Source organism: Misgurnus anguillicaudatus, chromosome 18, assembly GCF_027580225.2.
Source record: "Misgurnus anguillicaudatus chromosome 18, ASM2758022v2, whole genome shotgun sequence".
Lineage (NCBI taxonomy): Eukaryota > Metazoa > Chordata > Actinopteri > Cypriniformes > Cobitidae > Misgurnus > Misgurnus anguillicaudatus.
Window position 1 is genome coordinate 13,780,856 of NC_073354.2, and position 23,989 is coordinate 13,804,844.

At 46.9% G+C, this 23,989-nt stretch overlaps 1 protein-coding gene across 7 annotated transcripts in view; it reads right to left on the minus strand.

Annotated features, from left to right (window-relative positions):
* The window catches only part of mep1ba (meprin A subunit beta a), a 107,598-nt gene that overhangs the window by 27,712 nt on the left and 55,897 nt on the right, over positions 1–23,989 (minus strand). Inside the window, exons 1-7 of one of the 7 annotated variants that reach the window (XM_073855897.1) lie at positions 2,606–2,746; positions 2,451–2,469; positions 2,284–2,343; positions 2,166–2,209; positions 1,954–2,032; positions 1,747–1,864; positions 643–821 (exon numbers count right to left, since the gene is read on the minus strand). The exons of 2 other annotated variants lie outside the window; for them this stretch is intronic. In XM_073855897.1, coding sequence (XP_073711998.1) covers positions 643–821; positions 1,747–1,864; positions 1,954–2,032; positions 2,166–2,209; positions 2,284–2,343; positions 2,451–2,469; positions 2,606–2,662 — 556 coding nt within the window. In that variant the 5' untranslated portion in view covers positions 2,663–2,746. Of the gene's footprint in view, positions 1–642; positions 822–1,746; positions 1,865–1,953; positions 2,033–2,165; positions 2,210–2,283; positions 2,344–2,450; positions 2,470–2,605; positions 2,881–23,989 lie in introns of those variants that run through there. 4 more of the 7 variants (XM_073855896.1, XM_073855892.1, XM_073855891.1 and 1 more) reach the window with 4 other exon arrangements.

A 23,989-nucleotide genomic window follows, 5' to 3' on the forward strand; every position in this document is an offset into this window, starting at 1 on the left:
CGCCCTGTGTGAATGCGCCGTTACTACTATGGCAGAAACGCAGCGCCGACAGATCCACAATTCAGTGTAACGGTACATTCACACTGGGCGAAAGCGTTAACGATTTCCATTGAATTTTAATGGGTGACGTCTGAAGCTTCACCCATTAAAAGTCAATGGGAATCGTTAACGCTTTCGCCCAGTGTGAATGTACCGTTACACTGCCACCGGTGAGAGCGTCAAAGTGGCAGAAAGTCATTAATTGTCAATGAGGCCGGCGGTGAGCTCCGGCGAGCAGTGGTGTGTCATGTATGGTGTGAGCATCGAGGAGAGTTACAATCAGTTCAACTTTATGGTAATGAGCTATGACGTGGTTCGGCGGCAACCAATCGGAAGGCGGAAACGTTCAGCGGTAACCAGTCGGAAGGCGGAAACGTCCGCTTGAGAGAAATTCAGAGAATGCATTCGAGCATCAGAGTGTCCACTACACCTTTTCCATAGCGTCGTTAATAGGGCAGCCAGAGCTTTTATTGATGCTCTAGCCGCTGACGGTGTGAAAGCACAGTTATATTGTTGTACTGGAAAGCATCATTTATGAAAAAAGGGTTGAAGAGTTTAGCTAGATAAACAAATTTGTGGGATAAATAAAAACGTAATTATTGCCTTCTTCAATCTGATTCCAGACTATCATAACATAATCATCTCTGTCATATCTGGATTGCTCATGCCAGAAACCCAGAGCGTGTAGAAATTCATGCTCTACCGTTGCCAATTGATCACAGTTCGAACCAATCGACAGTTTCTGTTTTCTAAAGTGTAGATTTCCCACATAAGAATAACATCTAATGGAATAGAAAAAACATCATGAATGTCAGTTTTTTGAAAAACACCTTTGCAAAGGACTGTGCTATACGATTATATTATATCAACATATATTTTATGTTACTTTAACTTAATAAATTAAGTTAAACAATTTCAACTTTTTAAAGTTATGTCAACTTATCTCAAGTCAAAACTTACAGTAGGTTGAATTGACTTGCACAATTATGTTGTTTAAACTTACATTTAAATTAGAGATGCACTGATTCAAAATGTCGTTGCCAATAGTTGATTGTTTAGAATGACATCTCAATTCTGTTGTCATTGTCCAGCAACCAATAGCCATAATTTTACCATCGCGTTTAACTATATAGACCTGATACAGTCTGGATAAGAGGAACCCACTTCTAGTCAAACTAAACTTGAATTTGGTTGCATGTCATTTTTGCCAAAATAACTTTAAAAATATATTTGATTGCCAAGATATAATCTGCTCTGATAATCAGCTGTTTTTAAACAATCGTCCAAAATAAAATAAAAAACGGTTTTATCTGTCGATACAAATTAAATGTAAGTTACTCCATGTGACAGTATAGACAGTTTCACCAGTAACAACATAAACAAGGCGCTTTCGTGGTCAACACGTAACTTCTGGTAAAATCCGCTAAGAATCAATAACAACAAAGTACTTTTAAAGTAGTTTATTTATATAACAATCAAAATAAACAACACATAGATTACCTAGGAAACCAAAACATTTGTTATTTTCAATGAGGTATTTGTTCAAGAGTTCATTTTAGCAACTAGTCAGAGCATTAAAAAAACTGAAACCGGAAGTAAAGTTCAGACCAGACGTGTGTTGCGTCACCGCATGTGTGCCCGATGAAACCGTCTACATGATGTTGATAAGTAATGTTTTCAATGTGATTTGGGTGTCTGTTTTCTCACCCGTTGTCTTTAAAAACAAAAATGTAGTTTGGTTCTCCACTCCAGGGCTTGAAGTCAATGCATGTCTTGAGTCTGAATCGCTCAAATGCTTCTAGTATCACACCTTTGGCATTAATTTCTGTTCAGGTTTGCAAAAATACACAGGTTGAGCAAAAGATAATGTTTCAATTAAATTAAATTAAATCTGTTTTTCAAGATTTTACCCACCAAGACTGTTATCCAAGAGGTATGGCACAGGGTTAGGCCAGCGATACTTTTCACCCAAAATACCATTTCTTCCCTCTGCCTGTGAACCACAAACACAACAGAACAACACTTTCACATATAGGCCAACAATATTCAAATGTTTATAATTATTATTAATATGATAATATGAATTCAACTACATGCTGAAAATACTGTTTAAGTGAAGTACTGACCTCATCAATGACTATATCTCCCTCAAGCAAGTTAAGTCCTGCCTCTGTAGATGACACCAATAGTTTAGTAATAGTGATTTTATAATGCTGTATATTTATCACTAATGTTTGCACAAACCTTCATTTATGTCCAATATGTCCTGGTCTTTTCCATTATCTAAATCAATTTCAGTATCACCTGCAAATAAGATCAGAATGTAGAGAATAAAATATAAAATCCTTCTTTGAAATAATTTCTGATTATTGTGCAGATGTTTAATTTAAATAAATGTATCTAAGGTTTACCTGTGAGAGAGGATGTTGACTTCAAAAAGAAAATATTAAAACATATAAATATACACAACTATAATATATTGTTAAGTGTATTTTTTGACCGACAAACAAGACAAAACTACTGACACAGAAATCAGGGAGTACAAGAAACTTCTTACAGAACTCACCAAACACAGACTTGCAGTACATAAACACAAAAAGAGAAAAGTCTGAAGAGAGGCCATGTCACCATTAGTCTCTGCTCACCTTAAAACTTCAGTGCACCTTTGTGTAATAACCAATTTATAGAACAGAATAGCTTAGTTTGCACTGATATGAGACATAAGCAGCTGATACGATATGATTTATTGTACTGATAGTCATTATGATTATAACAGTCAAGTTGAAACTGCTTGTTAATAACTTAACAAATAATAACCATGAAAAAGACCGCTTGGTTAAAAGTTATTTGCATTATTTACATAACTATTTATTCATAGCATTTCCAAACTTGGATGTTAATCAGGAACATCAAACACTATTCAATGTCTTTGTCTTCAGGAAATAATGAGCAAATAATAAATAATCAATAACAAAAAACTTAAATGTTGAAGTAATGCATTGTTTTTCACATATCCACCCACAAATACAAATTATTCATTTTAGGAAATGTTTTTAGCTTAATAGTGATAAAAAAGGACATTTAAAATAAAGTATTCAAATTTTATTGCACATATTACATTACACATATACAGTAACTATATTTTTAAAGACAAAACTTCTGACCTTTTTATATAAAGCTTTTCAATCACAGCTCCTATTTATTACTTCAACAGCCTTCAAAGTTGCTGCAGCTTTAATGTATTGCATATGTTTGCATATACAGTGGATATAAAAAGTCTACACAGCCCTGTTAAAATTGCAGATTTTGTGATTTAAAAAAATTAAACCAAGATGAATCATTTTGGGACCTGTTCCAACTTACTTCTGTACTTCCAACCTATATATTAAAGTGAATAATAATAAGAACAATTTTGTGGTATAAAATGGCAAGTTGTACAATAACCAGGTTGCACAAGTGTGCACACTCTTAAACTAAAACTTAGTTTAAACACCTGTAAGGAACGGAGACAGAGGATTCCAGAGCAGAGTGATGTTTATTAAATGCACACAAGAATTTCACAGTCACCACAGTTACTACAGTCACTTAAGGTATCCCGGGGTGGTCACACAGAGCTCGAAGATATTTCCCTGGCAATTAGGGCACAGGGTGAAGGCAGGGGAACCCCGATATGGGGCGGGACACGTAGGCCAGGGGAAGTACAGGGAAGGGGAATTAATTCTCCGTGGAATTACTCGCTAGTCGAACCAAGGCACAACCCAAAAGGGACAGCTCATCAGCATCAACAGTCCAGAGCTGTGATATAGAGGAGAAACACAGTTAGTGATGGAATTCAAACTCAACGCTAAAAGTGCAACAAACTGTTCAGGTCGCTGGAGATGATCAGTGACAGAGCTCTGGTGACGGTGGTAAACATCCAGTAGATTCGAGATGACTCAGCTGTGTGCAGTTGTAGATAGATAAACTGAGACTCGAAGTAATCCACTCTCTCTGTAGCGAAGATGATCTAGTTCATGAGTTGACGGTTTGTAGAACTGTGTAGACTGAGGAAGCGTGACGGCTGGAAATCTGCAAGCACGAGACAGCAGATGATGTCAAAGGTGACGGTTTGTGAGGGCGGAACCAAAAGTGTGGAAGACGGGTTCCGCCCGACGATGGTTCCGCCCGGACGTTTTACTGGGACGAATTTCTGGGGTTTCCCCGAAGACGAAATCAAGCTTGATTTCGCCCAGGTGAGGATAATTTACACAGCGGTTGCTGATAGGCTGATGAGGAGAAGGGACAGAGGATATAAAGACCTTTGAAGACATCAAACGGTGTGCTTGTTGTGTACTTTGTGTACGCTGTGTTGCTGCTCTGCAGACGGACTACGCTGGTCTGATCGTTCCCCTGTGGAAGAGAGAAAAGGAAAGTCAGCTGGGCGAAGGAATACTGGGTGATTTCACTCGTGAGTGAGCGGATACAGAGCTATTGAGTTTGCAGATACAGGAAACTATTGACAACGAAGAGTGAGTAACAGTCGTAGTATTTTTCTGTGTAATACTTGGAAGAGGAGTTGCTTGGTGTGTTTTTTGTGTTTGAGGTCCCTGGCCCCACTGGAGAGGGAAGCGTGGGCGAGCCGCGGGTTGACCGGAAACACAGATGAGACATTTGGTAAGAAGCGCCGTTTACTAATAGAGCAGTGGCCCTGCGGGAAAAAGAAGCGTGGGTGAGCCAGAGGAGTGATAAACAACACGCCGGGGCTGTGAATAACATACATCTTACTCTCATCGGTGGCCTAACCATCGCCCAACTATCCTCTCGAGGGAGTCGAAGCCAGGTGGCTAGGTCGATTAAAAATCATGTAAAGTGTGTACAAGAGTGCTGTGGGTGAGTTTCACTTATTAATGGTGTTAACGCTATGCTTGCTGTGTGTATGCTGTGCTTGTAGCGACCAAACTGCCCAGCCTCGGACGAGTCGCGAGATGACGACATCTGTTGTGGCCTGAGTCCTACGGAGAGGGAGAAAACTAAGTCCTGGGCCCCGGGTGTGTCAACAAGAACTTCACTCCTCTAAAGAGCAGACAGTGGTGAAGCCCAGTGGTGGACAGGAGTGAGTATTGTATAAAGTGCACCGTGCGGATTGAGGATCATAGCTGTGTGTACTGACCTTTCCAACAGAAGCTTGTGGTGTGCGGAGCCTCGACGAAAGTTCGCCCCAACTCGTGACCCCGGTCTTGGGAAACTCCTCGAGGTGGAAGAGTTGAGAGAGTCGTGACCTTTAGTATATTTGGGTCCGCCCCCGGCCGTGACAGATTTGGCGTAGTCGGCAGGATTTCCACCTCGAGTTGAGCGACCAAGGCCCTCCAATGACCGACGACGAGTTGCCCGAAGCCCCACCCCGTGTTGTGCCTGAAAGGCCGGAAGCCCCACCCCGTGTTGTGCCTGAAAGGCCGGAAACACCACCCCGTGCCATGCCCGTGTTCCTGGGAAACCCCTGGGTGCAGAAGTATAGTGGGGTCGAGTCCGAGGTCCGTTTAACTGAGTGGAGGGCCCAGATCGAGTATTTGGCCGGCCTGCAGGCGCTGAGTGCTAAACAACAGCAACAATTTGTGTTAAACTCACTAGGAGGAGAAGCCCGGCGAGAAGTACAAGCCGCCCCCGAGGCCGTTCGAGCCACCGCCCAGTCCATATTCCAGTTCCTTACCGAGCAGTATGGTGACACCACCCCTGTAGCCGTCCTGAGGGCGCAGTTTTTCAACTGCAAACAGGGCCCCCACCAGTCTATTCAAGCCTTTGCCCTGAAGCTGCGCGAGCAGTACGCACGCCTGCAGCGGCGTCAAGACCATGGGTTGGGAGACGAAGAGACCCTGTTAAGGGACCAGTTCCTGCTAGGGCTACGAGAGGGTCCCCTACGTCAAAACCTCCGGGTGCAGTTTAGAAGAGACCCTGAACTTACGTTCGATGATCTGAAAAAGGAGGCCATGGCCTTGGAAGGCGACCAAGCTGAAGTAAAGGAGACCCCCGTATGTGCAGCAGTGAGTGGCCAGGCGGCGGCCTCAGAGGTAACGGACTGGAAACAAGCATTGAAGATGGAACTTTTAAAGGATGTGCGGGACCAGATGGCTGAACTAACGAAAACCCTGGTAGGAGAGCTGCGCCTAGGGCCAGGAAAGAAGGAAGAAGGGTCCGCCCCCCGAGAACGGACGTATTCCGACTGAGGCCTAGATGGGATGAGGCGGCCCTGGCAGGCTAGTCGGCCCAGGTTCGAGTGGGACAAACAAGGGAGGCCCATTTGCAATCGGTGTGGGACCGCAGGACATGTGAGTAGGCAATGCGGGCCACGAAGAGCCTCCGAGGGGGGTTTTTAGGACGACCGGCCACAGTGGGTCATGTGGTCGGCGCCCCCCAAAGTGACCCCCATAGAAGAGTGGAACCCAAGGACGGGATGATCGGGCTTAGCCCAACAGTGGAGGTCCAGGTATGTGGCACCACGGTGCGATGTCTTGTTGACACTGGCTCCCAGGTCACCTTATTTTCAGAGAGCTTGTCCCATGAGTTATTTGGAGCCTACCCCGCACACAAGGCTGAAGCGCCCTGGCTTACCCTGAAGGAGGCGAACGGCTTAGAGATTCCCTACATCGGCTACAGGCTTACCGACTTTGAGCTGTATGGAGTACAAGTCCCGCAGAAGGGGGTCATCATCGTACAGGACCATTGTCTCGGCCGTCATCGAGCCCTCCTAGGTATGAACGTTCTCTCGGAGTGCTGGGAGGAGCTATTTCGGGCTAGGCCCGTACAGACAATACCGAGGGCTGAACGGCCGGGCTGGGAACGTGTAGTGGCCGACTGCTGGAGAGTACAGATGGCTAAGAGCCGGGACAGCCGAGAAGAAGTTGGACGAGTGGCATGTCGGTATGCACTGTCCGTACCAGCAAAAAGTGAAGCCATAGTGTGGGCCAGAGTCCCACAGCAGCATCAAGGGCCTGAAGGCTGGGTGTTGGTCGAACCCCACGAAGACTGCACACAGGTGGGAGTGGCCCGAGGACTGGCGGTGGTGCGACGGGGCCGAGTGCCGGTAAAAGTCTGCAATGAAAACCCTTACCCAGTACACTTACATAAACACCAGGGGTTGGTAACGGTGACGCCGGTCGAAGGCCATCAGGTGCGGGATAGAGAAGACGTGAGTTTCCGGCGGGTGCACCCCGCAGTGGTTGAGGTAGCCCTAACACAAGCAGAAGGAGCGTTTAAGACGAGGGAGAAAAAGATGCCAGCCCATTTGACAGGGGACTCCTTACGAGGAGAGGACCTGGGACGGGAACAGGCAGAAGAGCTTCGGGAACTACTGGAGAGATGGCAACACGTGTTTTCCACCGATGACAAAGACTATGGGTGTACGACTGTGATACGACACAGTATCCCCACGGGAGAAGCCGCACCGAGTCGGGAGCGGTATCGGCCGATACCCCCCACCTTATACACCGAAGTGAGGACCCTCCTACAAGGTATGCTGGAGCAGGGGATTGTGCGGGAGAGTAGCAGCCCATGGGCGGCACCTATAGTGTTGGTCCAGAAGAAGACAGGGGCATGGAGGTTCTGCGTGGACTATAGGAAGCTGAACCAATTGACCAAGAAGGATGCGTTCCCCCTGCCTCGCATTGAGGACTCGCTGACAAGTCTGACCAAGTCTGCATGGTATTCCACCTTAGATTTGGCCAGCGGGTACTGGCAGGTGCCGGTTGAGGAATGGGACAGAGAAAAGACCGCCTTCACCACGCCTTTTGGTCTTTTCGAGTGGGACCGGATGCCCTTCGGGCTTTGTAACGCTCCCGCCACCTTCCAGAGACTGATGCAACGATGCTTAGGAGGTCAGTTAATGGAATCTGTGCTAGTATACCTTGATGATGTGATTGTGTATTCCCCAGACTTCGAGACTCACCTACAACACCTGGAGAAGGTGTTTCGAGAGATGGAGAGGTACGGGCTGAAATTGCAACCTGAAAAGTGCCACCTACTGCGCCGCAAGGTGCAGTTCTTGGGACACGTGGTGAGTGCGGCTGGAGTGGCTGTTGACCCCGAGAAGGTATCTGCAGTGCGGGACTGGGAGGCTCCTAGGACTGTAAGGCAAGTGAGATCATTTCTAGGCTTTGTGGGATACTACCGGCGATGTATAAAGGGGTTTTCGAAGATTGCCAGACCCTTGAACCAGCTATTGGTCGGGACAGGGCGACCACGGGGGCGGGGATCCCCCACGGTGGAGTGGACCACAGAGTGTGAGACGGCCTTTAGGGTCTTGAAGCAAAAGCTGTTGCAAGCCCCGATTTTAGCATATGCTGACTTCTCCCAACCATTCTTGCTTTATACAGATGCCAGCAACCTGGGCCTGGGAGCGGTGCTTGCACAGAAACAGGACGGAGTGGAACGGGTGATCGCCTACGCTAGCCGGAGCCTCCATCCCGCCGAAAGAAACGATGCAAATTACAGTTCCTTCAGCTCGAACTGCTGGCGCTAAAGTGGGCCCTGAGTGAGAAATTCAAGGACTATCTCTGGGGAGCCAAGGTAACCGTGGTCACTGACAATATCCCTTTGATGCATTTGCAGACGGCCCGCTTGGGAGCAGTAGAACAACGATGGGTGGCCCAGCTAGCCAATTACGACTATCAGCTGCAGTACCGTCCGGGGCGGGAGCACACCAACGCAGATGCCCTCTCCCGATTACCAGCGAGGGAAGACTCGAGGGGCCCGGCCCGAACTGAAGGAGGACAAGGAGAGGAAGGACTGATGGTCGGGGTAGTGGAGGTGCCTGGGAGCCAACAGGAGGCAGTGCCCGTAAGTTGGGGATGGGACCCCCAGCGTTGGAGGGCCAGGCAGCAAGAGGATCAAGAGCTACAGAGACTGAGCGAGTGGCTTAGGCGGGCCCGGCGACCGACCCCCGCCGAGAGACAAGCTCAGACAGAGGTGGGTCATAAAATACTGGGACAGTGGGAGAAATTGAAGTTAAGAGAAGGTGTATTGTGCAGGACCATCCGGGACCCGGGGACCGATGAAGAGGTCAGTCAAGTCCGGGCACTCCTGGAGGCATATCACGACCAGATGGGGCATCAGGGGCAGGAACGCACCATGTCGTTGCTACGCCGACACTTCTATTGGCCAGGGATGGAGGGTTCTGTGAGTATGTTCATTCAAGCATGTCCCCGATGTACTCTGTTCAAATCCCGACAGGAACCACGAGCACCGATGGTACCTATCCACGCAAAGGCCCCCCTCCACATTGTAGCGATGGACTATCTGACCCTGAGTCGTCCGAAGGACCGATACCAGAACATCCTAGTCGTGACAGACTTGTTCACCAAGTACGCCTGGGCCATCCCCACCCTCGACCAGACGGCAAGTACAACGGCCACAGCGCTATGGAGGGCAGTCTTCCATCCATTTGGGTGCCCTGAGTTCCTGCACTCAGATCAGGGCCCAAATTTCGAGTCCCGTATAATTCGAGAACTATGCCAGCTGTACGGGTGTATAAAGACCCACACGACCTCGTACCATCCCCAAGGGAATGGAGGATGTGAGCGCTTTAACCAGACCCTGTTAAACCTGTTGGGAACGCTGGATCAGAGACGCCAGGACGACTGGGTGAGTGCCTTACCGAACTTGTTACAAGCATACAATAACAGCGTAAACAGTACGACGGGGTATGCCCCCACGTACTTAATGTTTGGCAGACACATTCGCTTGCCCACAGATCTCCTATTGGGAACATCGGGAGGTGAGAGAGAAGTGAACATGACCGAGTGGGTAGGACGACACCACCACCGTCTCCACTTCGCCTACGAACAGGTCAATAAGAAGATCCAGGCAGCCGGGGAAAAGAACAAGAGGCTGTATGACAGGACGGCGCTGGATGCTCCCTTGCTCCCTGGAGAAAGGGTACTAGTCCGGGACAATCGGCGACTAGGCGGAGGCAAGTTGAGTGATCGGTGGGAGGCCAGGCCGTACATTGTGCAGCGGCAGCAGAGGCCGGGACAGCCGGTATACACGATCCGGCCAGAAGGGAAGCCCGGACCGGATCGGGTGGTTCATCGGAACATGATCCGCCCCTGTCCAAACTATCCCCCACCAGCCACAGAGGTGGCTCCTAAGGAGCCGGTGGCTGCTGCTCCTTGGTATGAAGGGTGGGTTATCTTCCCAAGAGGTCCGGTAGCGGGACCGGTCCAGGCGGCCCCAAGGGAGCCTGAGAACTTGCCTGTTGTAGCGGGTCCAGCGAACGAAGTAGTCCAAGAGGCTCCAGGAGAGCCGGACGACTTACCTGCTGAAGAAGCCCCAGAGCCCCCACCACAGCGTCCCCAGCGGGAAAACCGGGGGCGGCCGCCCATCCGGTATGGAGAGTGGATCACCGGAAGCGGTTCTAGGGACTAGAACCATTTCGGCGGGGGAGGATGTCACAGGTGACGGTTTGTGAGGGCGAAACCAAAAGTGTGGAAGACGGGTTCCGCCCGACAATGGTTCCGCCCGGACGTTTTACTCTGAACACCTGAATTTCCGGGGTTTCCCCGAAGACGAAATCAAGCTTGATTTCGCCCAGGTGAGGATAATTTACACAGCGGTTGCTGATAGGCTGATGAGGAGAAGGGACAGAGGATATAAAGACCTTTGAAGACATCAAATGGTGTGCTTGTTGTGTACTTTGTGTACGCTGTGTGCTGCTCTGCAGACGGATTACGCTGGTCTGATCGTTCCCTTGGGGAAGAAAGAAAAGGAAAGTCAGCTGGGCGAAGGAATACTGGGTGATTTCACTCGTGAATGAGCGGATACAGAGCCATTGAGTTCGCAGATACAGGAAACTATTGACAACGAAGAGTGAGTAACAGCCGTAGTATTTTTCTGTGTAATACTTGGAAGAGGAGTTGCTTGGTGTGTGTTGTTGTGTTTGAGGTCCCTGGCCCCACTGGAGAGGGAAGCGTGGGCGAGCCGCGGGTAGACCAGAAACACGGACGAGACATTTGGTAAGAGGCTCCGTCTACTAATAGAGCAGTGGCCCTGCGGGAAAAAGAAGCGTGGGTGAGCCAGAGGAGTGATAAACAACACGCCGGGGCTGTGAATAACATACATCTTACTCTCATCGGTGGCCTAACCATCGCCCAACTACCCTCTCGAGGGAGTCGAAGCCAGGTGGCTAGGTCGATTAAAAATCACGTAAAGTGTGTACAAGAGTGCTGTGGGTGAGTTTCAATTTCAATTTTATTAATGGTGTTTACGCTATGCTTGCTGTGTGTATGCTGTGCTTGTAGCGACCAAACTGCCCAGCCTCGGACGAGTCGCGAGATGACGACATCTGTTGTGGCCTGAGTCCTACGGAGAGAGAGAAAACCAAGTCTTTGGCCCCGGGTGTGTCAACGAGAGCTTCACTCCTCTAAAGAGCAGACAGTGGTGAAGCCCAGTGGTGGACAGGAGTGAGTATTGTATAAAGTGCACCGTGCGGATTGAGGATCATAGCTGTGTGTACTGACCTTTCCAACAGAAGCTCGTGGTGTGCGGAGCCTCGACGAAAGTTCGCCCCAACTCGTGACCACGGTCTTGGGAAACTCCTCGAGGTGGAAGAGTTGAGAGGGGCGTGACCTTTAGTATATTCGGGTCCGCCCCCGGCCGTGACAATAACACAGACTAATACTTGTGAAATAAACTGAGAACTAGACATAACATGACAGGACAAGATGGCGAAATGCATCAGAAGCACTACTAGTACATTCAATGATGGACCCGCAAAGACTGAGGGGAACTACAGAGCTATATACCAATGCCGATAGGGATCAAACAAGCTTCAGGTGGTGATGACGTCAGTGAGGCAATCACATCAAACAAAAACACCTGTGAAAGACGCGCACATGGATAAGTGAGACATACAACACAACACAGGGAAACAGGAACACAACAGACCAGTAAGACCGAAATCATGACATTACCCCCCCCCCCACGGCCGCCACATGGCGGCCATCGGGAGGCTCACCTCGTCGCCGACGAACTCCCATATCAAACCAGGATCCAGGATGTCCTGGGCCGGTACCCAAGACCTCTCCTCCGGACCGTAGCCCTGCCAGTCCACCAGATATTGAAAGCCTCTACCCCGGCGGCGCACATCTAAAATGGACTTAACAGTATACGCCAGGATACCATCAATAAGACGAGGGGCGGGAACAGACGGGACAGGATTAAGGGGAGAGAAAAATACTGGTTTAAGCTTTGACACATGGAAAACCGGATGGACTCGACCAAGAGTAGGTCAGACAGCGGAGCGCTCTACCTAGATCCTGATCCCGTTAACTTCAATGCTTTTGAGTGATGAGATCAACATTCAGTGTGCAATCATGGCATCATATGCCAAAAACATTTGCCCGAAACATGCATTTATTGATATTAAACTACATGTTTGTGTGTACAGTAAATACATTCAGATTGTCTCATTAACTGGTCAATATAGCATCTCTCCTCAAACTTTTCAAATATTTCATGCATCTCAGGTGTTGATTTATTTAACTTGTATTCTGCATAACCAATTCTTCAGAGGATCCATTGGCTGAAAACTATTTGCACTATGCACTTTGTATTAAATTATGTTATTTTATTATCTATATAGGATATTTTTTTCCACTTGAATTAATTAATGCTATATATTTTTTTTTTAAAGATATTTTGCATAATGTCTCCGTAAATGCTTTTGAACTCAAAATATTTTGGGATTAAAGGAGCTGAAATGCTTTTTAGATTTGAAATAAAAACATGTTTAACTACAGTGGATATAAAAAGTGTACACACCCCTGTTAAATTTATAAAATGAAACCAAGATGAATCATGTCAGAACCTGTTCCATGTTTATTGTGAATTTGTAACATGTTTATTAAAGTGAATAACAATAGGAATAATTTACATGATAAAATGAAAAATAGAAAAATGTACAATAACCTAAATGCATAAGTGTGCACACCCTTTTATAATAGTGATTGTGGCAGTGTTCAGAAGCAACCAATCACAGTTAGACTTAAGTTAAATATTAAGTAGACCATACCTGTCATCAATTAAAATGACTTTTTAACTATTAATGAAGTGTGCCTGGTCCTAAAGTATTTTTTCAGAGTATCATCTAACTGAAAAAGCCATTGTCTGTGTAGAGCTTACTCAGCAGGTACATGATCCCATTGTTGAAAAATATCAATCAACAGAGGGTTACGAAACATTTCCATGACACTGAATATACCATGGAGTACTGTAAAAACAATAATCAACAAGTGGAGAAAATATGGCACAACATTGACATTAATTGATGAGAAAACCAGGAAAAAATGGTAAGGGAAGCTGCCAAGAGGCCTACAACAACAATTGTAACAATATCTGGCAAGAACTGGTTGCTCCCTACATGTGACAAAAATCTCCTGAATTCTTCATATTTGGGCTATTTGCATTTTTTAACCAATAATATCATCAAGTCCATCTAAAGTTTGTAAAAACAAATATTTCTTTATCTCAAATCTATGTAGATTTGTATTATAGTCCATTGAGACCAAAGTTGAACTTGGGCTGTTTTACCGAAATAAAACAGCCCAAGTGCAATAAATCATCAAGCACATCACCAAATGAACACCATGCCCACAGTAAAGCATGAAGGTGAGAGCATCATACTTTGTTGCTGCTTTTCTTCAGCTGGAAGTGGGGTTTTAATCAGGGTAGATGGAATAATGAATAGCTCCAAATACCCATCAATTTTGGCCCAAAACCTTAAGGCTTCTGCCAAAACACTTGAGATGAAGAGAAATTTTACCTTACATCATGACAATGACACAAAGCACACCTCTAATCAACAAAGGGATTACATCACCAAACAAGATCAAGGTTTTGAAATGGCCCAGCCAGAGTTCGGATCAAAATCCCATCCAAAATCTATGGGGTGATCTGAAGAGGGCTGTGCACAGGGGACACCCAACCAATTTGACAGGGTAAGAATGCTTTTGCAAGGAGAAATGGCAATGGCAAAAATGTGTCAAATTGATTGAGACATACTCATTAAGACTGAATGCTGGGGTGCTGTCATGATTTCGGTCTTACTGGTCTGTTGTGTTCCTGTTTCCCTGTGTTGTGTTGTATGTCTCACTTATCCATGTGCGCGTCTTTCACAGGTGTTTCTGTTTGATATGATTTCCTCACTGACATCACCACCACCTAGGGTGACCAGACGTCCCGAAAAATTCGGGACAGTCCCGAAATCTAAGCTAGTGTCCCGAATCCCGAATCCTGCTCTAATTGTCCCGAAAATCATACTGAAGCAAAATCTTAATCCCGAATCCCGCTTTAATTTCCCCGAAAATTATACTAAAGCAAAATCTTGAGTAGTAGTTGTCTGATAAAACATGAGCGAGGAGGTTAAGTCATCCTGCAGCCAGCCCCAGCCGGCTGCTCATTGGCTGCAGCCAGCCGCCGCCAGCTGCTCATTGGCTGCAGCCAGCCGCCGCCGGCTGCTCATTGGCTGCAGCATCTTGCTTTTATACTGTAGGCTCTCATTTTGCTGGCAGGCGGCAGCAGTTAAAACCTCCGCGAAATATGCTGACGTTGTATTGTTTCTATTAATTTATCTAATTCATCTATATGCACAAAGACAATAGGACCTTTTTGTTTTATAGAGTTGACTAAGAGAGCGAAAGTTGCAGCAGCCGCGAGGACAGTTGAAAGTGCAGGCAGTGACAGTCAGTCGCATGAATGAGTCAGATTGGTCGAGGGCACGCAAAGCACTTTGTTAAAAAAATACTTCTATAGGTATTATATAAATTTATACGCATATGTACTTATATTAATAAAAATATAATTAGTTCAGTAACTTCAGTTTGAAATTCCTTATTTTTATTATTAAGTAAAATAAAGAAAACTATTATTGTATGAACTATTATTGTATAAAGTATCAAATACTATATGTGTTATATCAATTTATTTATAAGCATATGTACTTATATTAATATGATTGATTCAGTTTGAAATTCATTGTCTTTTATTATTAAATAAAATTAATAAATAAAACTATTATTGGATGAAACCCCCCCCCCCCCCGGCGTTACGTCTGACCCCCCCCCCCCCCCCGTCCCGAATTTCAGCCAATATCATCTGGTCACCCTACCACCACCTGAAGCTTGTTTGATCCCAATCGGCATTGGTATTTAGTAGGGATGCACCGAATCCAGGATTCGGATTCGGATTCGGCCGAATACTGGGCTTTTTGACGGGGTTCGGGTTCGGCCGAATCCTAAAATTTTTTTCCACCGAACCGAACCCTAGGCTTGCGCTACGCTGGTCGACGTCACGCGGCCGTTGATTACACACATCGGGTGCTGACGTGGAGATGAGCTTTTTCTTTCGGTAAGCCTTTGGGGCTGGACACACCAAAACTTTTAAACACGGCTGAAAACGCCTTGAGGACGCCAAATGCCAGCTGTTTTTCAGCCGAGCGCTTGGTCGCAGTGATACTTCAGCTGTGAGCCGGTTGGTTGCTGTGGTAATGTCCCGCCCCTGCTCCACTGTAATTGGACGGCCGTGTGAAGACTGTGACATTGACGAGCGGAGCTTCTAACTCAAAGGCTGTTTCTCAATATGCGTTCTTCAGCGATCTTGCGTCCTCGTGTCCTCGCTCTACGTCATCATTAACGGTCGAAGTTCATTCCAATTCTCAAGAACGCAAGGACAGGGGACGCATGAAAATACCCGGATGTGTTCTTGATATCGAGGATGCATCGAGTGCAGACTTGCTGAAATCGCTTTACGCCCCAGAAGTCATTGCGGCAAAACTTCCGAGTTCGTTCTTCCAAGGTCGCCTGGCAAGACCGATCTCCACGAGGACGCAAGTCCGTTCTTTGCGTTCTTGGAATTGAGAAACAGCCAAAGTATAGTTTTCAGCGCGGAGCTGCTTGCTTATTGGAAAAACGAGCGTGTCGCAACGCATCGCTTTTATTATGCATAGGCTTATGGTAATTGTCAAAATAGTTTTCCAACTTGTCATCCTGGCATAATGTACAGTTAAAATTAAATAAAATGAAAAATACACTGCTGTGGACGTTGTTTACTTCATTAATGTGCTTACTGTGTTAATGGAATAAGGATGCGAGTAGGATTCGGTATTCGGTTTCGGATTCGGCCGAATCTTAAACGGTGGATTCGGGATTCGGCCGAACCTAAAAAATCTGGATTCGGTGCATCCCTAGTATATAGCTCTCTAGTTCCCCTCAGTCTTTGCGGGTCCGTTATTGAATGTACTAGTAGTGCTTCTGATGCATTTTGCCGTCATGTCATGAGTTTATTTCACAAGTATTAGTCTGTGTTATCTGCTGTCTCATTATTACAGACTTCCAGCCGTCACGCTTCCTCAGTCTACACAGTTCTGCAAACCGTCAACTCATGAACTAAGATCTTCTTCGCCACAGCGAGAGTGGATTACTTTGAGTCTCAGTTTATACATCTACTACTGCACACTGCTGAGAAAAGCTTGAGTCTACTGGATGTTACCATCGTCACCAGAGCTCTGATATTTACCATCTCCAGCGAACTGAACAGTTTGTTGCGCTTACAGCGCTGAGTTTGATTTCCCATTACTAACTGTGTTTCTCCTCTAACTCACAGCTCTGGACTGTTGCTGATGACGAGCTGTCCCTTTTGGGTGTGCCGTGGTTCGACTAGCGAGTAATTCCACTGAGAATTAATTCCCCTTCCCTGTACTCCTGTGACGCGGCGCTCACGGGAGTGGCCTACGTGTCCCGCCCCGTATCGGGGTCCCCCTGCCTTCACCCTGTGCCCTAATTGCCAGGGAAATTACTTAGAGCTCTGATCGTCCAGCCTGGGATACCCTTTAGTGGCTGTAGTGACTGTGGTGACTGTGATTATTTTGTGTGCATAAATAATTCTCACTCTGCTCTGGAATCCTCTGTCTCCGTTCCTTACAGAACGGACCCGCCAACATGGATTCCGCGGAGGCTGATTCGGTGAGATCGGCATTGGCACAGCAAGGCTCATGGTTGCGTCAACACACTGCCCAGTTAATTACCACCAATCGGGTGGTTGATGATCTCACTGCCCAGGTCGCTGATTTGACTGTTCGTTTGGACCGTATGCAACAGGAACATTCATCATCCTCACTAGAGAGAGAGGCTCATGTCACCGATCCACCACCTTACAATGGAGATCCAGCAGCCTGCTGAGCCTTTCTATCTCAGTGTTCACTCATCTTTGCTCTGCAGCCCCGACGGTATGTTTCAGAATGTACTAAAGTGGCGTATGTTATCACCCGTCTAGTTGGCAGGGCTCGAGACTGGGCTACCGCTGTTTGGGACTCTCATGACCCTTGTTGTCACTCTTTTACGGAGTTTAAAGATGAGATGGAGAGACTGTTTGATCGATCTGGCCGTGGTGATGCTGCGGCTGCCCGTTTGACTCGTTTTTCCCAGTCTGGTTTATCTGTAACGGACTATGCAATTCAATTCAAGACTCTTGCTGCCACCTGCCAGTGGAATGAGGAAGCGCTTCAGGCGCGATTTGTTGACGGTTTGATTGATGGCATTCAGGACGAGTTTTCTACACACAAGCTGCCCGAGTCGCTAGATACAATCATCGACCTAGCTCTCTGCATTGAAGCTCGCCGATCTCTACGAGCACAGCGTCGAACACTACGACAACCTAGAGCAGTCTCATCTACATGTATGTCCATGCCCTCGTCTAACTCCCCCTCTTCTGATTCTGAACCCATGGTACTTGGAAGATTTCGGTTATCTGCCCAAGAGAAGGAACAACGATTTCGTAACGCATTGTGTCTATATTGTGGCAAGCCTAGTCACATTGCCAAAGACTGTCCGTTAAAAAGACCCCCCCATCATTGAAGTCGGGAGCTATGATGGGTGCTTCTTCACCTAAATTCTCCCCTACCTCCTGTACTACCATGCCAGTCACGATATCCTTCGCCGGGCGGGATAATTCTACTGTTGCTTTGCTTGACACAGGGGCTGAAGGTAACTTCATTGACCAAGAAGTGGCTCGTTCCTGGGGTCTTTCCATTGTTCCTCTCAAGAATCCACTGGAGGTCTTCTCTCTGCGTGGCCAGCAGATGTTATTTTGTCATGGTCTCAGTCTTGTCATGTTTCTTGTTTGGGTCCCGCTGTTTCTGCTGTTGTGTCTTCTCCTCCGCAGGTTCCGGCAGCCGATTTGACCAGAGTCCCGGCGGAATATGCCGACATCAGCCAGGTCTTCAGTGAAGCCTGGGCCACTTCCCTGCCTCCTCATCGGTCGTATGATTGTGCAATCGATCTCCTCTCAGGCACGATACCGCCTAAAGGTAGACTTTTTTCTTTATCTGGTCCAGAGAGGGAGGCTATGGACAAATATATTAATGATGCCCTTCATGCTGGTCTCATCCGACCCTCCACCTTGCCCGCAGGGGCGGGGTTTTTCTTTGTCTCTATTCCAGATCCCACTGCCCAATTTATTGTTGAGGTTGATGCTTCTGATGTCGGGGTCGGCGCTGTCTTGTCTCAGAGGTCTTCTAAGGATGGCAAGGTGCATCCATGCGCCTATTTCTCACATAAGCTTAACCCAGCGGAACGAAATTACGACATAGGTAATCGGGAACTGCTGGCAGTCAAGTTGGCTTTGGAGGAATGGCGTCACTGGTTGGAGGGGACCTCAGAGCCTTTCCTGGTCTGGACAGATCATAAGAACTTGGAGTATATCCGTTCAGCCAGGAGATTAACATCTCTCCAGGCCCACTGGGCGCTCTTCTTTGACTGTTTTAACTTTACCCTCTCGTATCTGCCTGGTTCCAAGAATATTAAACCTGTAGGGTCTTCAACCCACCAGAGACGAAATCATCCTCCCAGAAGGGCAGGTGGTGGGATCGCTGTGTTGGGGAATTGAACAGAGAGTGGAATGGGCTGGTCGAGAGGGTGAAGTGCCAGTCGAGTGTCCAGTGGGGCGGTTGTGGGTTACGGACGCGTTACGCTCTGAGGTTATCTGGTGGTGTCATGAATCCAAGTTAGTTTGCCATCCAGGAATTCAGAGAACGTTTGCTGCCGTCCGTCAACGTTTCTGGTGGCCCTCTATGGGTCCTGATGTCAGACAGTTCGTGTTAGCCTGTCAAGTTTGTGCCCGCAGTAAGACGTCCCATCAAGTTCCCTTTGGTCGTCTTATGCCTCTTCCTGTCCCATCTCGTCCTTGGTCCCATATTTCCATTGATTTTGTTACCAACTTACCTAGACTGAGGGTCACCGTTGGGCAAAGCCACACACACAAGACAAACCTACATTAGAGGGCGCCAGAGAGCAAAAAAAAGCTGAAGAAATATTATATGACAGCTAGTCACAAGATGCACAGTTATTGACTTAATGCACTAATGCACTATATGTTTGCTCTGGTTTCAGTTTGGCTAAAATGTTCAACATATTAAAGCAATACTTTACCCCAAAAATGACCCATGTGACTTTTTCTATTAACTATTAAATAATATCCTGACAATTTTTTTTAACTTTGGGTTAGGTTAGGTTAGTGTTACTGTCACAGGTCGGAGCGAACCACCTCTAATGTGGGTCACGCCCCTCCCTCAGTTTCCATCAGAGGAGGTCCCAAAATGCCCCAATGACCAAACAGACGAGAAACAAAGTAAAATATAACAATCTTTATTTAAATATTAAAAGGGAAGGGGAAAGGGGGATTATTAAAAGGTAAGTCCTGAGACTTTAGATGGCTCTGAGTTGCTCCTGACTCACACAGGGACCACAGGTAAGTCTTCCTAACCTGTCCTTATCTTCTTTGTCCACACGTGAATTGAGTTGAATATTCTTAACGTTGTCTCCCTCTTCGTGTTTCTTCACAGCCTCTCTGCCAGGACTTAGGGGGACAGAACGCAGGTAGCTGGATCAGGTAGGTACACTGGACTTTGGGCATACAGGTGAGTATACAGAGAGGTACACTGGGCTCTTGGCTTTGGGCGTACAAGTAAGTATACAGGGAGGTACACTGGGCTCTTGGCTTTGGGCGTATAGGTGAGTATACAGATAGGTACACGAAGTTCTGGGCTTTGAGTGTACAAATGAGTATACAGGGAGGTACACTGGGCTCTTGGTTTTGTGCATACAGGTGAGTATACAGATAGGTACACTGGGCTCTGGGCTTGTGGTGTATAGTGTATACTAGTGCTGTGTTCAAAATATCGATACGACGATACATCGTCATGGACGCCTGACGATGCGCGCATCAATACAGCATCTTCCGTATCGATTCGGATGCACTTTTTAAAGTAACGTGACCAATCGATGCTGATGCGTGATCTATATGGAAAGGACGCATGTGTCCCGCGGAGTACGTAGAGTTAAAGGTAGCGGGGTATTACTTTCACTTTACGTGTCTGTCTCGCTGACGCACGTGCCTGCCTCTCTCTCTCTCTCTCTCTCTCTCTCTCTCCCTCTCTCTCTCACGCGTATTTAAAATCAATGAGTTCAGTATGAAAGCGAAGATATTTTAGGCTATACTTATTAGTTGCTCTCTTATAAAACAGTACTAACGCATAAGAGAAGAAACATGACAAAGATTTACATGTGAAAAGTGTACATCTAGAGAAGAGATACAGAGCTACTTCAAACTGTAGCTGTCACATTAATAATCTGATTTCTATTTAATAGTATTAAGTCTGACTGCATGTTTACACATATATAAATAGATATAGAATAATGAAATGAGAGACAAATATAATGCCTAGAGTAAGACACTTTTTCTTTGTAAAACTGTTTAAAAAAAACATAAGTTAAGTATTTACTCTGAGATTTTAAGAATTTCTATGAGTTACACCAAAAGCTAATTAATGAATGGCAAAAAGACAACTGTTACAACACTGCTTATTCAATGTACATTAAACAATAATAGTAATAATGTTACTTAATTCTGAGCAAAAATGTAATAGTCTTGTATCGTGATGCGCATCGTATCGGGGCCCTTGTATCGGGATACGTATCGAATCGGGAAACTGTTGGCGATACACAGCCCTAGTGTATACAGGGAGGTACACTGGGCTCTCTGCTTTGAGCGTACAGGTGAGTATACAGATAGGTACATGGGGCTCTGGGCTTTGAGCGTACAAATGAGTTTACAGGGAGGTACACTGGACTCTTGGCTTTGGGCGTACAAATGAGTATACAGGGAGGTACACTGGGCTCTTGGCTTTGGGCGTACAGGTGAGTATACAGGGAGGTACACTGGGCTCTTGGTTTTGGGCGCACAGGTGAGTATACAGAGAGGTACACTGGGCTCTGGGCTTGTGGCGTACAGGTGTGTATACAGGGAGGTACACTGGGCTCTTGGGTTGGGACGTACAAGTGAATATGCTAAGCTTTAGCTGAAATGGAGGCAACTCACAGACCCGTAGATGGATGGACGTCAGGCTTTAGCTCTTCGAGGCTCAGGCGGCTGGAGAGGACGTATATCCACACAGCAAAGTTCTAGTCTTCCTCACTTGGACAGACTTCTAGGGAACACTTTAGACGTTGACTTCCAACTCGTAGTGGAACAATCCTACGGCTACACAGAGCCCTTGGCTCAGACCTGCAGACTGGCAGCAGGCAAACACACAGATTCCCTTTATCAGTATTATGCTCTAGTGCAGGGTTCCCCAAATCTTACCCTGGTGGGCCAGAGCACTGCAGAGTTTAGCTCCAACCCTGATCAAACACACCTGAGCAAGCTAATCAAGGTCTTCCTGATCACTAGAAAATCACAGGTGGGTAGGTTTGATTAGGGTTGGACCTAGACTCTGTAGTGCTCTGGCTCTCCAGGGTAAGATTTGGGGAATCCTGCTCTAGTGGACACTTAGGAAAAGATACAACACCTCTCTACTTCGGACGAGGTGGGCAGATGGAGGTACAGATTGAGGCTGCTGCACGTTGGGCCTGGCACGCCCACAGGTGGTATCACAACGGTGGGTAGATTGAGGTAGGGGGCCACACCATGGGATGTCCTGCTCGAGTAGGCCGTTCGCTTCCCTCTCTCTTCCAAACAACGAGACAAGAGATCTAGACAGGGGCGGGCATCTACAAGCACCCAACAGATGTATGATCATACACAGACACAGCACATCCACTTGTTTTACACAGCAGCCAATTCAAGTTTTCCCTCCTTCGATACTCCACAAAATATTTACAGCAAATGCTTACATTATATAGTTGCCACACTGCCACCAGGCGGGGGAAAGGGGTTAAGGAGTCGCAGTCGGGTATGTTTATGTAGAAGACAGCTGCCCAATGTCACCATTCCACTCTTCTATAACAGGGCTCTTTCTTCAGCCTAGGGAGTGATATCTGACAACACTGACACAGCACAGCACTACAATTTCAGTTGTACACATGTCAAAAGACACACGCACTGCACTCCACACACTCACTGTGAATTAAGGTCAGAATCACAATGTTGGGCATGGGCTATTGTCCTGAATGGGCGAAGGCTGGTGAAGAGGACGACCATATGAGGACGTCGGGACCACGATCTACAAAAAAACCTGCTCCTTTCTCTCCTCTGTCAGTTACGGCTCACCCACCGAAGTCCTTATCACAGGTGGGGCCCCTCACGCACTAATCAAACACACCAGGGATATACTGGGGCACAGTATTAGCACAGATGTCACTGACAAGACAACAATTGCAACATAACTCACAGTTTCCTTGACACTCGATACTTCCCTCTCTCTTCCCGAGGTCTGGTGTATCCAAGGACGATAGTACAACAAATCCTCTGTTCCTTCCTCTTCTCAATGTACTTCCAGTGACTTCCCAATACACACAGTCTCTTTGAGGTAAGTAGCATATGTCAGCACAAATACTTCAAAAGGAATGATTTACTACTTAACTCCATCGTTCTTCAGCCCAATCCTCTGCTTTAACTTCGCCCAGTCTGCAATATCCACACTAACACATCTCTCCAAACACGCCAATCACTCTATCTCACCCACAAAGCTGGTCAGAATCAAACTTCACTTTTGCTGTTCTCCAGATGTCGAGGTGGTGAGGCAGGATCTATCCTGGCAGGTGCCAGTTCAGATTCCCTTGGAACCACAGCCCATCCCTCAATCCATGTGACTGGGGGCACCGGCCCTGTTGGAGCCTCTTCTACTGGCCTAGGAAAGTTTGGACAGGGACGGATCATGTTTCTCTGTACCGCTCTGTTCAGACCAGCCTTGCCTTCCGGATGAATAGTATACACTGGTTGGCCCGGGCGTTGTTGACCCTCAATCACATACGGGGTGGCCTCCCACCGGTCACTCAACTTGCCCTTCCCTTGACGTCGGTTGTCCCTTACCAGCACTCGCTTCCCTCGAAGCAGAGGAGCTTCTCGGGCCGTCCGATCATACAACCTCTTTTGTTTGTCTGCAGCGATGCGCACCCGCCGAGTCACCTGTTCGTATGCGAAGTAGAGGCACTGATGGTGATGGTCCACCCCCTCTGTCAGACTCAAGTCCTCTTCGGTCTTAAATGTCCCCAGCAGCAGATCTGTATTGCAATCGTACATGCCTGCCAAACATCAGGTAAGTGGGAGCATACCCTGTGGTGCTATGTATGCTGATATTATAGGCTTGTATCAACGTCGGGAGGGCACTCACCCAGTCACTGTGACGCTCCTGATCCAAAGTGCCCAACAAGCCCAGTAGTGTTTGGTTGAACCGTTCGCATCCTCCGTTCCCTTGGGGATGGTAAGACGTTGTATGGGTCTTGGTGCATCCATACAACTGACACAGTTCTCTTTTCACATGTGATTCAAAATTTGGCCCTTGGTTGGAGTGTAGGAATTCGGGACATCCAAATGGTTGGAACACAGCCCTCCATAGTGCAGTGGCAGTGGTGCTGGCAGTCGGGTCTAGGGTCGGGATGGCCCAAGCATACTTTGTAAAGAGGTCGGTGATAACAAGGATGTTTTGGTAGCG